General features: G+C 43.3%; 1 protein-coding gene across 1 annotated transcript; it reads left to right on the forward strand.

Moving 5' to 3' along the window:
- Positions 1 to 310: 310 nt before the first annotated feature.
- hapln4 (hyaluronan and proteoglycan link protein 4) lies at positions 311 to 13,858 on the forward strand. The gene is made up of 7 exons (XM_086223586.1): positions 311 to 520; positions 1,773 to 1,896; positions 3,927 to 4,116; positions 4,332 to 4,504; positions 4,608 to 4,723; positions 4,909 to 5,095; positions 12,758 to 13,858. Exons 2-7 carry the CDS (start codon positions 1,800 to 1,802, stop codon positions 13,087 to 13,089), a joined length of 1,095 nt encoding a protein of 364 aa, XP_086079712.1. The 5' UTR covers positions 311 to 520; positions 1,773 to 1,799; the 3' UTR covers positions 13,090 to 13,858.
- The last annotated feature ends 1,133 nt before the right edge of the window (positions 13,859 to 14,991 follow it).

A 14,991-nucleotide genomic window follows, 5' to 3' on the forward strand; every position in this document is an offset into this window, starting at 1 on the left:
ATTTGTGATGTCACAAATCTTGCCTGTGGGATTTTTTTCTGACTTTCTTTTGCTGGGTGCAGAAAAAAAGTCTTTATTCTCTCAAGCTTCTTTGACCTTAAATGAATTTGAGCGGTTTGAAATACAAGGATGAGTCCCAATCTGCATGTTTTTAGCCTGGAAGTTAATGCCTGGCTGCACTCACATCAGCACAGAAACATATACAATCTCTGCTGTATCTAAGTCCTGCACACACTCAGTAGTGTGCTACGTCAAGGGCTGCAGAACACACACACACACACACACACACACACACACACACGCATACACACATAAACACCAGTGGTTTCCCTGCAGTGTGGGAGAACAGTGATGGGACTGCTGTGAGAGAGAGAGAGAGAGAGAGAGAGCGAGAGAGAGAGAGAGAGAGTGAGAGAGAGATGAGTCGTCGCAGAACAACACTTGGCCTGGCTGAGGAGTTAAATGGCGCACAGCAGCACACCTGCTTCATCCAGGCATTAATCCTGTTGTAATAGCCCTGGTAAGTTTACTTCTGTGCTCGAATAGCGTGGCTTTTCCTCGCTGCACTTTGCAGCCTCACTGCTGCATGAGAACTGCAGGGAGCATCATTGGAATAACCTTGACAAAAAAAAAAAAAAAAGAAAAGAAAAAAAGAGATGCAGCAGGGCTGTTCATAGGGTGCAGCGTGCATGTAAAATAGCTGCTTTAGTAACTCACCGGGGCCTGTCTTCACGTTCTGATGGTGTGTGCTGCAGTGGTGTTAGCTTGAGATTTCTCAAAGGAAACACTGTCCATGTAGTAGTGCACAGCGTCAGCAGCATCTTACCGGTGTTAAGACTTCCTCTCCTGTATGTAGCTGTTGTGATTAATTCCCACGGTCACAAGCTGGAGTTCTATACGCATTTTTCAGACAGTGATCTGAAAATCCAAAATGCATGTTCATTCAGTTACGCAGCATCACCTGGGATGTCACACGCTGGGTCAAGGTAAACACACGCTTGCTGCATCCTGCACACACACATTTCTAACCAGGCCCGAACCAGAATAAGCAGGTAGAAAATGCTGGTCCCTAAATGTGTTGACATCTCTTCATGCTCCTTCATCTTATGATTGCAGAATCATTCAAATTTTCTGCACTGACATTTTTGACATTAAATGCAATAATTCTTTGTTTACTCTTGCGTGATAAACTCACAACTTTTCAAATATTTCTCAAGTGGCATTTGTCAGCAAAGATTAAAAAAAGTTGCCAAACAGGATTTAAGTTTTGAGAGTCCAAGAGAGGACTATCTCTTCTCTTCAGTCTGTGAGCTACACAGCATTTTAAAGCTTGGCTACGTAGCAGATTTAAAACCATGACGGTTAAAAAAAAAAGAAGAAAAAAAAAGAAGGAAGTATCCTTCTTTGAGAAAATTGAAGGAAGCATGAATTATTCTTTTTGCCCCGCTCACTGTCTTACTAAAGCAGACTTTTAAGCTTAGTTCTGTGGTAGGATGTTTGGAGGTTTCAACATGACTGAACAAACGCATAAAATAAGTGGGTGGTCAACAGAATATATGAATTGATTCTTGATTATATCAGGTATGGGGGTTTCAGAACAGTTTGCGTACAAAGAAGTCCATTGTTAATATTGTCGAATGAATATTACCTCTCTGAAATGGAACAATAAACCCAGTCGTGATATTCTAAAGGTACCTTGCTAGAACAGGCTCTTTTTGGAAATTCGTAATGCTTCCTTTTCTGTCTTGTGTCCGTTCTCTTGGTTCTCAAAGTGGCGTCCACCTCTGGAATTTGGAAAAATGCTGGTAGTGGTTTTCATCTTGGCCTCAGCCCTCTCAGTGTCCTCCTTGTCCGCAGACGTAGACAAGGGAAGGAAGAAGGTTGTGCATGTGCTCGGTAAGTTCAATGAGTGTTTCCAAACATTTGTAAAGTGAGGCATTCTTTCTTTTCTTTGTACAATTAATATGCATATCTGAAATATGTCTAAACGGATTTCAACTTTTTGGCCAGTGGAGGCACTAATTATGGCATAGATTAACCTGTGAAGTGACCCGTGAGGATCGCTTGGCTCAGCTCATGGTATAAACACTTTAATATGACACAAAAATCGAAATCAAACACGTTATAATCTGTGGTACATTTGTATGAAGACAAAAAAGACGGAAAACTTCTGTATAGAGAATCATAAACATCTTAAAAACGAATAGAACTACAAGATGAAGAGCGATAGCAATGTTATACTTCCTGATGCTCCACCATCATTGCATGGGAAAGGTGAGATTTCAATAAAACATATGAGATTGAAAATTTCGTTTGAAAAACAATCCAGGACTCAGTGTGGAACCGGTGCAGAATTAAAATGAACAATGCTCTGACTTCTCCAGTCTTGGTCGGGGTCATTTTCAGTACTGTGCGCGTCTCCTATGACATCGTGTTTGTATTAGAGTGGGAGGAGAAATTTCCAAGATAGAATAAAAAGTTGACCTTGAGTTTCTAAAGACCAAGAACCAGCAGCACCTCAACTCCTTTGTGTGGAACTTCGAAGTTTGGCTCGAATGTCCCCTGGGACAATGGCGAACTGAAACCAGGGTCAAAGGGCAAGCTCACTGTCACCTCACGTCTGATATTTCTGCAATGCATTCAGGGAATTTCTCCACGTTTGCTAAAAACCTCCACTGGGGCTCAAGACTGAATTGAAAAAAAATGTCGAAGGCGAAAGGTCACTGCTACAGTTAGAAATGACACAAACAACTGATGCTTTGTTTTGTAGTCGTCTATTCAACAATGGCCTCATTAACATAAACAAAACAACTTATATTACATCACACTTTGTTCAGATTTTAAAAAACAAAACAAAAAACCCCAGACAGGTCTTAAGAGGAGATTCACAATATCCAACCTCCAGATCACAGCCTCCTTGATGTGGGGGGGACGGGGGGACGGGACACATGATTCATCAGTAAACATCACCTGCTGCTGAGCTCTGTAACGCTGCTTTGGAAATTTGCGAACTGAATTATTTGAACTAATGTTGGTTGTCTTAGCAGCATCAGCATGTTGCTTCACAACCCTTCATTTTGAGAAAATAATTTGTTCCATGCTTTGATTAAATGTCACTTGATGCTTTTATGGCTGGTGGCGATAAACAACTTTGTAGAGAGCAAGAAGCTTAGACAGGACTAATTGCTGGCTGGCGTGGATAATTGTAGTTCCTTAATCTGGTCACGAGATAGCAGAAAACCTCTTGCAGCTGTCCATTAAATGTGTTTAATGTTTGTACCGCATTTATTGTGTGTATGTGTGTGAGCGTGTGTGGTTTTTGGTTGCCTGGGTGGTTGCACACATACAGTACAAGCAGCCAAATATGCAAACTAGGTATTGTTGCTCATTTGGATGAAGCAGTTGCTATTGTTTATAGGTCATTTTGGTGAATTGCTCCCTGCAGAGGTTCTGGGTAAAATTGTGAGCGGGAAATGTGATGACAGATGTGTGCAGAGGAGCAGCGCTGGGCACCGATATACTGTAGGGTGCTATAGGTGCTATATGTGCTACGTAGGTGCTAATATGACAATGCAAGTAAATACAAGTGTTCTCATGCAGAGAAAAAGATAGGATTTTATTATAAGAATAATAGTTTTGCAAACAGTAAATTCACCTGACAGCACATTCTCTGTAGTCTGTACTCATCTGTTCTTATAAATATTTAGCATTTATCTAGCCAAGTTGCATAATTCAAAAGCTACACTTTTGGACATGAGAGCAGTATTGGACATGCATAACACAATAATTCAAATTAATCTGCAAGTCAAACTGATGTTTATCCTAGAGGCATACATTACATTTTCCAAAATATTTCACAATCAATGTTATCTTGATCGCTCGAAAGCAGCCTAACTATAACTAATCTGCCTTCGTCCTTCTCACAGAGGATGATACTGGAGCTGTGATTGTACAAACAGCTCCTGGTAAAGTGGTGACACATCGCGGCGGCTCCATCACTCTTCCCTGCCGCTTCCATCACGAGCCGGAGAACAGCGATCCTGCTCGCATTCGCATCAAATGGACCAAAGTGACAGATGCGCTGCAGTTTGAAGATGTCTTTGTAGCACTTGGAAGGTATTGGTCCATCAGTTGTTCTCCAAAACTGTTGATTTGTTGAGTTGTTTTTTTTTTTTTTAAATCATACCTACTAAAAATAGTTTGTGATTACTGTAAATGGGAAAATTTAAGAAAGACACAGTTTAACCTCATATTATAAAATAAGGAAACAGTTCAGGCTTCCAGCAAAGTATTTTGCAAGTTCAGCCGTTTCTAAATTGTTTTCTCCTTAGGCAGCAGCGTGTGTTTGGCTCGTACAAAGGTCGTGTGTTCCTGGAGCAGGCCGGTCCCGGTGATGCTTCAGTGATCATCCAAAATGTCACTCTGGACGACTACGGGCGCTACGAGTGTGAGGTCACCAATGACATGGAAGATGACACTGGATTTGTTAACTTGGACCTTGAAGGTCAGGATCTTTGAACCTTGAAGGGTTTTTTGGGGGGGGGTTGACATGTATAAGACCTGAACCAGTTGTGAGCTGAGAGTGAAAGTGGGCCTGTCTCCCGCAGGTGTGGTGTTTCCCTACTATCCCAGCGAGGGCCGCTACAGGCTCAACTACCACCAGGCTGAAGACGCCTGCAAGCAGCAGGACGCCATCCTGGCCTCTCACTCGCAGCTGCACAAGGTGAGTGAACGCAGGACCTCTGTAGTGTTGCAGCACTAGTGAGTTCACAGGAGGTCAGAGAGAGACAGATTAAACCCTTCAGACTGATGGCAGCTCCATCTTCCTATTTTAAAAAACACAGACCTTCACAGTATATGCCAGACAGGCGATAAACCTCTTAATCGTGTCTATGACTTCCTCTGCAGGCCTGGTTGGAAGGGCTTGACTGGTGTAATGCCGGGTGGCTGGAGGACGGTTCAGTTCAGTACCCCATATCTCATCCCAGAGACCAGTGTGGACGCAGAGACACCCCCGCTGGTGTTCGTAACTATGGATACCGGCACAAAGAGGATGAGCACTACGATGCTTTCTGCTTCACTTCCAAGCTCGATGGTGAGGGGGAGAGCTATTTGTGAGTTGAGGTTGTTTGTTCAAATGCGTGTGTGTTAAAACACAAAAAGTGTAAACATGTTTATTGTACATTTATCCCCATACATGTAGACTTATATAAAGATAAGAAATAGATTTACCTTGATTCATTAGTAAATCAAAGAAAAATTACCCTTCCCTTCTATAAGTATCCAGACCGTCCATCCATCCATCCATCCATCCATCCAATTTCTACCACTTATCCTGTTAAGGGTCACAGGGGTGGGGTTGGGGGGGGGGGGGCCTTTCCCAGCAGCCTTCAGGTGAGAGGTGGGGTTTACCCTGGACAGGTCACCAGTCCATCTCAGGACCAACACATAGAGACAGACAACCATTCACACTCACAGTCACACCTACAGTCAATTTAGAGTATCAATCAGCCTCGTCCCCTCTTGATGTCTTTGGACTGTGGGAGGAAGCTGGAGTACCAGAGAGAACCCACACAGGAACAGGGAGAACATGGAGACTCACACAGAAAGATCCTGTGCTCAAGCTGGGACTCGAACCCTGAACCTTCTTGCTGTGAGGTGACAGTGCTGACCACTGCACCACTGTGCCAGCCAATATTCTATCTACTGTTGCATATACAATACTTGCGACTGTAAATGTGTGTGTGTGAGTGTGCGTGTGTGTGTGTCTGGGAAAGTACTTGAAGATCAGAAACACTTTGTCGTCGCTGTATCAAGTATCTGTGACTTAGGACTGAAGACACTGGATTGGTGAACTTTTAAGGAGAGGTGGTCTCATCTCTGATCTCTGTCTGTGATCCTGAGCCTCAAAGGCCACTGGAATTAGATCAGGGTGTGTCACAGTCTCCTCTGTGAGCACTAAAGATGAACTCTTGTCTCCAATTTCTTTCATTTCTCTCACATTCCCACAGGAGATGACAAGATCAAACCATCTGGAATATAAGTGGCATCAGCTTAGTCAAAACAATTCTACAAGTATGAGGAAAAAAAGGTGGAATAAAGTGTTTACTGTATATATTGTTTGATATTTCAGCTCCCAGTTGGGATTCTTTATACAGTAAAATCAGTTTGCGCGTAAAATCCCTCTGTTGTGGTGCATCATGGTCAAAATGCACAAACAGGTACGCAAACATTCACGCAATCATCAAAAAGCTATATTTAATTTAGAAATCTGAGATATATTCCAAAGCGCTATTATTTAAAATGAGTTTGAAAACGCAGTGCTGATCTGCAGTCAAGAGGAAAATGCTCTCCAGCTCGAGGTCTTTACAGACACCAACCTCTTGCCGGAGGGGAGAGTTTCAAAAAAGGTGCCTGAGGGTTGAGGAAACTTCAGGTGTTTGAGCGATGAATAACTGGAGATGGTCAAGTAGGCAAAACATTTTTTTTCCCCCTTGCTTACGCATCTTTGCTTCCAGTGAGGAGGACGAGGCTGTAATACAGCTGCAGGTAAAAGAATCTCTTACAGAGGATTGAGACTACAGGAGGCCATAAACGTAATCAGGTTATAGATGAAGAGTCCAGATGGCTCAACAGACAAACGGCAGCAGGTCTGTCATAGTCGCCGCTGCAAAGGTTGATTACAGGGAGGCACGTTTTAGGTTTTTGCCAGCATCCAATATCTAAAAGCGATTAGATCTAATATAATCTGTACATGTACATATTTTGAACGTTAAAAATAGTTTATTTATTTATGAAACATTTGGAAAAACCCGTGATTTGTACATTTTTTATTTTCAAATATAAGGCAATCAGACTGATATATTTAAAACATGACCAATAGCCTACAGCGTTGATATAAACATAACATGACAGCAACAGAATAGGTCAGACTGTATACATGTAGAGCAGTAGAGTCATAGGAAACACAAAACCGACACAGACACAGATGGAAGTCTGCAAAAAAGGTGGGAAACAGACAAAGACAGGAAGTAACATGTGAGGGAAGTAAATGACAAAATAAAACAGGAACTGAAAGAGGCAAAACACAGAACCACAATTATACAGTTCACGATAATACAAACTTGACATGTTACCTATTAAAACACAGACCTGATGCGAATCAATGCTCATTATTTCACTTCAATAATCCTTCATATTAATTATTGAATGCTTGTGATCTGGGAGAAACTGTGTCTTATGATGCAGATTTAAAAAACTTCCATGCAAAGAAGCTGCATGGAAGAATCGTCCCAGATGAAGACGTGCAAAATTCCCTCAACGACACCTCTAAAGCACACAAGACTATTAACAGTCTCTTTTTAACTTACAGAAGTTGAAGTTTTTTTCCCCCCCAAAATGATCAAACTTTTATTTTAAAATACTGACTATGAAAGCAAATATTTCACCTCTGGGTAATTTTGAATTTCTAAAATATATCGGGAGAAACACGATTTTAATCTGGCATGTGCCAAAAAAAAAATTTAAATAAATTCCACCCACATTTTAAAGAGGTTTTTTTTAGTATTCATTGAAGGATAACAATATTGACTTTAATCCCAAACCATTTTAGGATCGTCTGAAGTGGTAAAACATTGAAGCACCGGCGACAGTGGAGCGACAGCAACCTTAAACGATGTCTGCTAGCTTCCCTTGTGTGTTAATTATTGTGGACAGTCTGTTGTGGGCAGAAGGTTTTAGCTGTGGTCGTGACCAATCCTGTAACGTCGTCCAGCTGGAAGCTATTTACTGAATGTCCCCAAGGGAAATATGACACAATATTCTCCCTTTCTAATAGCCAGCAGTCACATAAACAAGTATCAGAATCAATAGGCGGGCCGAGTGCAGAGCTGTGGACGTTCATGTGGAGTTTCATCAGAGCAGCAGTTGAGACAGGGAGTCCTCATTCTCTGGTTGGGGCTTTGCTTCTTTCTAAGTTGATTTAGTTGAGTGCAAACAACCTCACCCTCCAATCAGGATAACGACTCCTGCATAAGTCTGTCCAGAGTTGGGATGAAAACAAAACAAAATAATTAAGATTTTAAAACTGATATTGAGCCCTCCAAAAACCGACAGACAGATTCTCTTTAGCTGCTGATGACAATATGACCACGAAAGGAAATGAGATGACTTTACGATATAGCAGGAAAGTCTGAGAGGTGAATGTGTCATTAAAAAAACCCTTGTGTGTGAGACTGATGCTTTCATTTCCTCCTCTCCTGGTTCTGTATCCCTCAGGTAAAGCGTACTTCTTGAAACGCTTTAAGAAGCTGAACTTGGCCAAGGCCATAAAAGCTGGTATTTGTGTATTATAAAACCATCCAGAGACATGAATGAGCACGACACACACATCCAGTACCTAAATGGATGGATGCTGGGTCAGAAAACAACTGAGCTAAGTAAGAAAAGAATCGGCAGAGAACTAATGTTCATACAATTGTGTTCCTCCGCTGTTTAGGACTGCATTGTAACACTGTGATCAAATCCTTACCACAACAAAACTGTTTATTGGAACCGCAAACAATATTTTTTGCTCACCACTAATTGTTTTTTTGTGGATAAACCTGAACCATAAAAATTCAAACATGAAAAATGTAAGGAAAATATTAGGAAACAAATCCTGTTGGAGCACCAGCAAACAACCTTGTGTTGTACGCTGCGTCCGAATTGCCAAGTAGGCCGGATCGTAGGTCTAAGAGTAGGTCGTAGGCTGTCCGAAACCACAACTGGCACAAGTAGCAACCTACTTCGCAACCTAAATTCCAGCCCACAATGCACCGTGGACTTCTTCTTCGTCCCCTCAAAACTTGTGGACCCGCAAGCCAAGTTTGCGCCACCAACAGTCTCCCATTCTTATGCAACACCAACATTTATAGTCATTGTTAATGACTAAAGGTGTGTTCACACTAAACGTGACATGTGTGAACACACCTTTACAGGTGTGTTAATGTGCTTAATAATAGAGAATGAATGAAGGGTGCGCTCAGAGTGGAGTGCAGTGCGACAGTCAGGCCAGCAGGTGGGGCTTTCGTTGGTGCTGTCTACCTAATTGCGGTATCTGTGCTCTTCCAGCAGAGGTCATGCTTCACCACCAATCTTCTAGGGTGTCTGAATGGTGCCGCCATGTTTGGGTTGTAGGAGTAGGCTGCAGCTGCAGGTCGTAGCAGTAGGACGTAGGTTGCCACTTGGCAAGTCGGACGCAGCCGTAGTGTCCTCACAGAGGGATAAACATAACACTTCCCAAATTCTGAAAGTGTCCAATCAGAACCTGCCACATCATCACCTGAAGTCCCGCCTATCCCTGCCCCTTGTCCCACCCACCCCCTCCCTTGTTTCCGTCCACTTACATCACACTTCCCGCCTTTTTCATATCTCTTTATTAGCAAAGGGAGTCCCGCCTTTGAACTCTTGTGTAGAAAAACAAGGAATTATAATCAGGCAGTCAGGGTCCAACACATTTTTCTTTTTTTGAAGATTAGAAAATTGTCCACTGACAAACAAGGAAACCGAGCACAGATCCTTTTAAAACTCCAACAACAATTTTATTGAAGAAAAAAATTAAAATACCGGAAAAGACAGCTTGTTTGTATGAGTGATGATGAAACAAGAATTTTGTTCGTCGTCCTCAGAGACATTTTTTTGTTAATCAGACCTCCCAGTAGTTTTCTGTTGATTGGCACAGCCACAGAGAGCCGCCCGGCTTCCTCAGAGGCTGACGTTTGCGTTTGTACCACTAAGCCAGCAGTCTGATCTTGACTTTGGATGCTTGGGTTTGTTGTATTGAGAAGAAGCAGGAGGAACGTCGCTCCTCAGAGGATGTCATGCAAGCTTGCCCAAAGTCTGTAGAAAGTCAGGGGAGCGGTGAGCTCGGATGTTGAGGTGTGGCACTGTGCTTGTTCCTTTTCTCGCGTGCCAAACGCTTTCTGGGAAGATAAATGGTCGACCACTGGCCAGGAAGTAAACCAGTCCTCAGTCTAACGTTCTGGGCCGGAGGGTGTGAAGCCTATGATCAAATATCCGTGGAGATTACGGACAGCGTCTTCAAAATGAGGAGAAAATTTAATGAGCTTGTATATTCGTCTGTAGTTTGTCCTCAGGGTTTTTAAACATCACCACATAATCAGGCCTGAGCCTGAAGGTGCTTCAGGCGAAGTCCCTATTATGTTTGCTCGACACACTCGCCACTTCAAAAGTTAATTTGACCCACTAAACACGATTGAAAACTCACCAAATTTGGTACACATAACGGGTGCGGCAAAAAATTCGATAATTAAAAAAAAAAGAAGCTCTCTACTCAATAGCGCCACCTAGATACCCAAAAAACCACGCCACGGCCTGTAGGAATGTCCTACAGACATGGGACCAACATTGTTTTATTCGTCTCATCAAGACGGACAAATCATACGCAGACACCCCTGACTTAACTCTAACAGGATGTCCACAATTTGGACACAAATGTCCAATTTTGCGCCCCAAACAAACGCTATCTTTTCCTACGGCGTTCATGGTATCGCTTCCAAAACTTCATCCATGACTCTCCAAACTCTGCTGATCAAAAGTTTTTGTACAGCGTAAACGGTTTGGGTTTTATCAGCCCTCAAAGTGGGGGAGACACTTTTTACACTTTTCACCTTACAATGGAAACCAATGGGGAACCTGTCTGCTCTCATGGTACATACTCTCAACCACTCACTTCTCACATGTAAACTAAATGTCCCACAGCCTCGAAATACACACCACTGTATTCCTGACAAAAATCCCTACACAAATATGGTATTATGCTCCACTTTTGCCCAACATATGCAGAGCTATCTGATTTTGACACACTAAAAATGTCACAATCCTCCTCTCTCTCCACTCTGACACAGACAGCGGAGAGCAGTGGGGGAGGGGTTCTTAAAGGGCCAGCTCTCAGCTCTGCTCTCACTCTAGCACAGATCAAAGACAGAGCAGTGGGGGAGGGGTTCTTAAAGGGCCAGCTCTCAGCTCTGCTCTCACTCTAGCACAGATCAAAGACAGAGCAGTGGGGGAGGGGTTCTTAAAGGGCCAGCTTTCAGCTCTGCTCTCCACTCTAGCACAGATCAAAGACAGAGCAGTGGGGGAGGGGTTCTTAAAGGGCCAGCTCTCAGCTCTGCTCTCTCTCTAGCACAGATCAAAGACAGAGCAGTGGGGGAGGGGTTCTTAAAGGGCCAGCTCTCAGCTCTGCTCTCACTCTAGCACAGATCAAAGACAGAGCAGTGGGGGAGGGGTTCTTAAAGGGCCAGCTCTCAGCTCTGCTCTCCACTCTAGCACAGATCAAAGACAGAGCAGTGGGGGAGGGGTTCTTAAAGGGCCAGCTTTCAGCTCTGCTCTCCACTCTAGCACAGATCAAAGACAGAGCAGTGGGGGAGGGGTTCTTAAAGGGCCAGCTCTCAGCTCTGCTCTCTCTCTAGCACAGATCAAAGACAGAGCAGTGGGGGAGGGGTTCTTAAAGGGCCAGCTCTCAGCTCTGCTCTCACTCTAGCACAGATCAAAGACAGAGCAGTGGGGGAGGGGTTCTTAAAGGGCCAGCTCTCAGCTCTGCTCTCTCTCTCTGCATCAGACTCAGGCTTCTAACTCCTAAACTACAAGGCCCAGGGATTTAACAATTACACCGTTGGATTCAGGCTGGCGTCAATTACGCGGCTGTAGGCCGCGCAGGGGCTCAGGCCCTAACAACGCTGCTTGCAGCTTTAATTGCTGCTCAAACTGATGGTGCGACTGTATTTTCCACGGTGAAAAACATTCTGCATCATCCCACTCATGTTTCTGTGGTGTCTGTACTGCATGAACATCTTTACCACTTCAGGATGATCAGAGGACTGAAAAAAATAACATCTTCCAGAATGACCAAATGCTTCGGATCAGAAGGAAACGGGTTCAAATTATCAAAAGAATCAAGGAGGCTTTCAACGCATTTAATCTTTATTAATCTTTAATATTTTGGACATGACTATGTAGACAGTTGGACCTAGAGCAAGAATGTATAACAACAACAACAACAACAACAACAATAATAATAATGACAGGCTGCAACAAACAAAGACAAGAAGTATAAAGCTACAGGCAGGAAGTGTTTTCACACAAAGACAGGAAGTAAGGAGTGAAAATTAAAATACAAGGATAACAGCTACAAAACCAGAATGTCAGTAATACAAACTGAGAGTCAAGAACCACCAGATGTGAGTTTTTCCTCAAAACTAACCAAAAAATAGAAGAACTAGAACCTCAAGAACAGGCAACAAACAGACCACCGATGCGTGAGAATCCTTGCTGACTCTCTCTTAGCACTGATATGTAGTAATAGAGAGCTTGCAGTTATTTTCAGATGTATCTGTGTCACCATGTTGAGTGATAGCCAGGACTACAGGGGCAAAACTACTCTGCAGGTCCAACCATGACTGAAGGACTCAACAGGATTAGAGAGTACAGGAGCAGAGCTGGGCTCACGAGGATGGGTGCAGGACAGGTAGAGCAGGTGGACAAAGCTTCAGGTAACCAGGAGGGACACAAAGAGCAGGAAGACTCCCAAAAATACACATAATGAAAGATGGAGTCCAAATGTAGGAATCTCAAGATTGCAGATGGTTCTCTAACAATCAGTTGTTGGACTGATTTGATTTTGTGAGGACAATCAGGCAGAGAAGCCAGGAAACCTCTCTTTCTTTCTTCTCATTCATCCTCCATCTTCCTCCCTCAGGTAAAGTCTACTTCCTCAAACGCTATAAGAAGGTGAACTACGTTGAGGCGACTAAGGCTTGTGTTCGAGATGGCTCTGTGGTGGCTAAAGTGGGTCAGCTGTACGCCGCCTGGAGGTTCCAGTTGTTGGACCGTTGTGAAGCCGGCTGGTTGGAGGACGGCAGCATCCGTTACCCCATAGTCAACCCTCGGTCCCGCTGCGGAGGATCCCACCCAGGTGTGAGACACCTCGGCTTCCCTGAGAAAAAATTCCGCCTCTATGGGGTCTATTGTTTCCGCAAGAACAAGGATGAGACAGCTGGGAAACCGATGAATGGAACAAAGGTGATTTAAAGCAGGAGGGTGATTTAAGAACCAAGCAGCCAGACTTCATTCATTACTCTAAAAACACTCACAGATCTGATGGAGAGCAGAAGAAGAAGGCCGTGTAAAATTAAGTGCGACATCTTTATTAGGGTTTCCTTTTGTCTATCATCTAAAGGAAAGTTAACAAATCTGTCGCCTTAAAAGTGAAACATTGATCATCACTCAAGCACACGAGTCAGCCGTCAGTATTCCTGTTTAGTGCATGTTGGGGGGGTAGTGTTCTGGGCTCTGCTGTGTCTCCAGTCAGAGCCAGAGTCCCAGTGCCAGGGGGAAAATATTCATTACTGAGTGAGACTAACTGACTGTATGGAAAAAATCCAAGATGGCCTGTAACTTTTGAAAGTGCCAAGTGTAATTGGCTGTATCCAAGGTGCCATGCTTGGTTGTCACCCCCTGGCACAATGCAATATTTCAACGTGAGCCCTTCTTCTCGTTAACTAAGACCTAGCAATCCCATACCAAGCCAAGTAGTAAATACTGCACCAGCTCTAAAATATTTGCACTTCTTGGAGAAAAAGAGCCTTATTTTATGATATAATAGCAGCTTAGAGCATGTTTAGTTTGGAGGAGAATACAAAGCTACAATCGTTGCTATTTTTGTCTCATACTGCAACTCAGCTGCCTGGGCTACCGGTAAATGTCACATGCAGTGACCTTTATCACTGAGTATGTTTGCAACTACTGAATGGATGGATGTTCTGAGGAAAAAAATAAATAAAAGTCTTGACAGTTTCAAAAACCTAAAGTGAATGACTTGCATTTTTTATTTGTAGTGATGTGACACATTGAGAAACAGATGCAATTTTTTTTTGGTATTTTTGAAAATGTGCTATTGTTTTCTGTCTTGATGAGGTGAATGATTCCCCTCTTGTGATACAATGACGTAATGAATGTGTTCAGTTGAAAAGTGACTCGTTGTGGTTTTGCTGGGAAGTTACATGAAACTATATATCATACAGGTGCAGAAACTTCCCATTGTTATTTCCTATGGAGAAAGTTTGCCCTGAAGATCGTCTTGAAGAATGTCACTTTTCACTATCAGACAGAGGTGAGGTTTAGGAAAATGTTGTGTTTCAGGTCCTTTCGAGACTCTCGAGCCTGACGTCTTCACCTCTGGGGGACGTTTGCCTTGAAGGATTTCTGTCAGAAAATCTTGAGTACATTTCCCATTGGCCGAAAATCTACCGACACCAGCTTTGATCAGTGTTGGGGTGATGGCAGACGCCTGGCTGACCAGAGACCTGATGAGCAGCTGGAGCTTCACCGTCAACAATACGGAGGCCGCGCCAGCTTGTCGCCTCCACCAACTTTGTGCCGTTGTTGCCATCCAGCTCTGTCAGTGAAGGTAAAGTAACTTAAAAGAATGTTTGTAACAAAATTAAAATGGATTGAATGAATAAACGAAAATTGGTACAGAGAAATAACTCAGGTTTGAGTCCCAGCTCAGGCACGGGATCTTTCTGTGTGGAGTCTGCATGTTCTCCCTGTGTTTGTGTGGGTTCTCTCTAGAGAGGACGAGGCTGATTGATACTCTAAATTGACTGTGAGTGTGAATGCTTGTCTGTCTATGTGTGTTGGACACATCCTGTGATGGACTGGTGACCTGTCGAGGGTGAACCCTGCCTCTCGCCCGAAGGCTGTTGGGATAGGCTCCACCCCCCCCCCCGTGACCCTTAACGGGTTAAGCAGAAGAAAAAGGATGGATGGATGGATGAAGCCGTTAATAAACTGGAACAGGAAGTCGCCACATTATCAAGTTGATTACACTGCAGACATTTATATTATTTCATTATACTTCAGCAAATGGTGGCAAAAAGGAGGAGCCCACAGAAAACAACCAAAATATCAAAATGAGCAAAATGAAAAACA

The sequence above is a fragment of the Aulostomus chinensis genome, chromosome 14 (assembly GCF_037954235.1).
Source record: "Aulostomus chinensis isolate RoL2024-O1b breed Wild chromosome 14, RoL_Achi_v1.0, whole genome shotgun sequence".
NCBI lineage: Eukaryota > Metazoa > Chordata > Actinopteri > Syngnathiformes > Aulostomidae > Aulostomus > Aulostomus chinensis.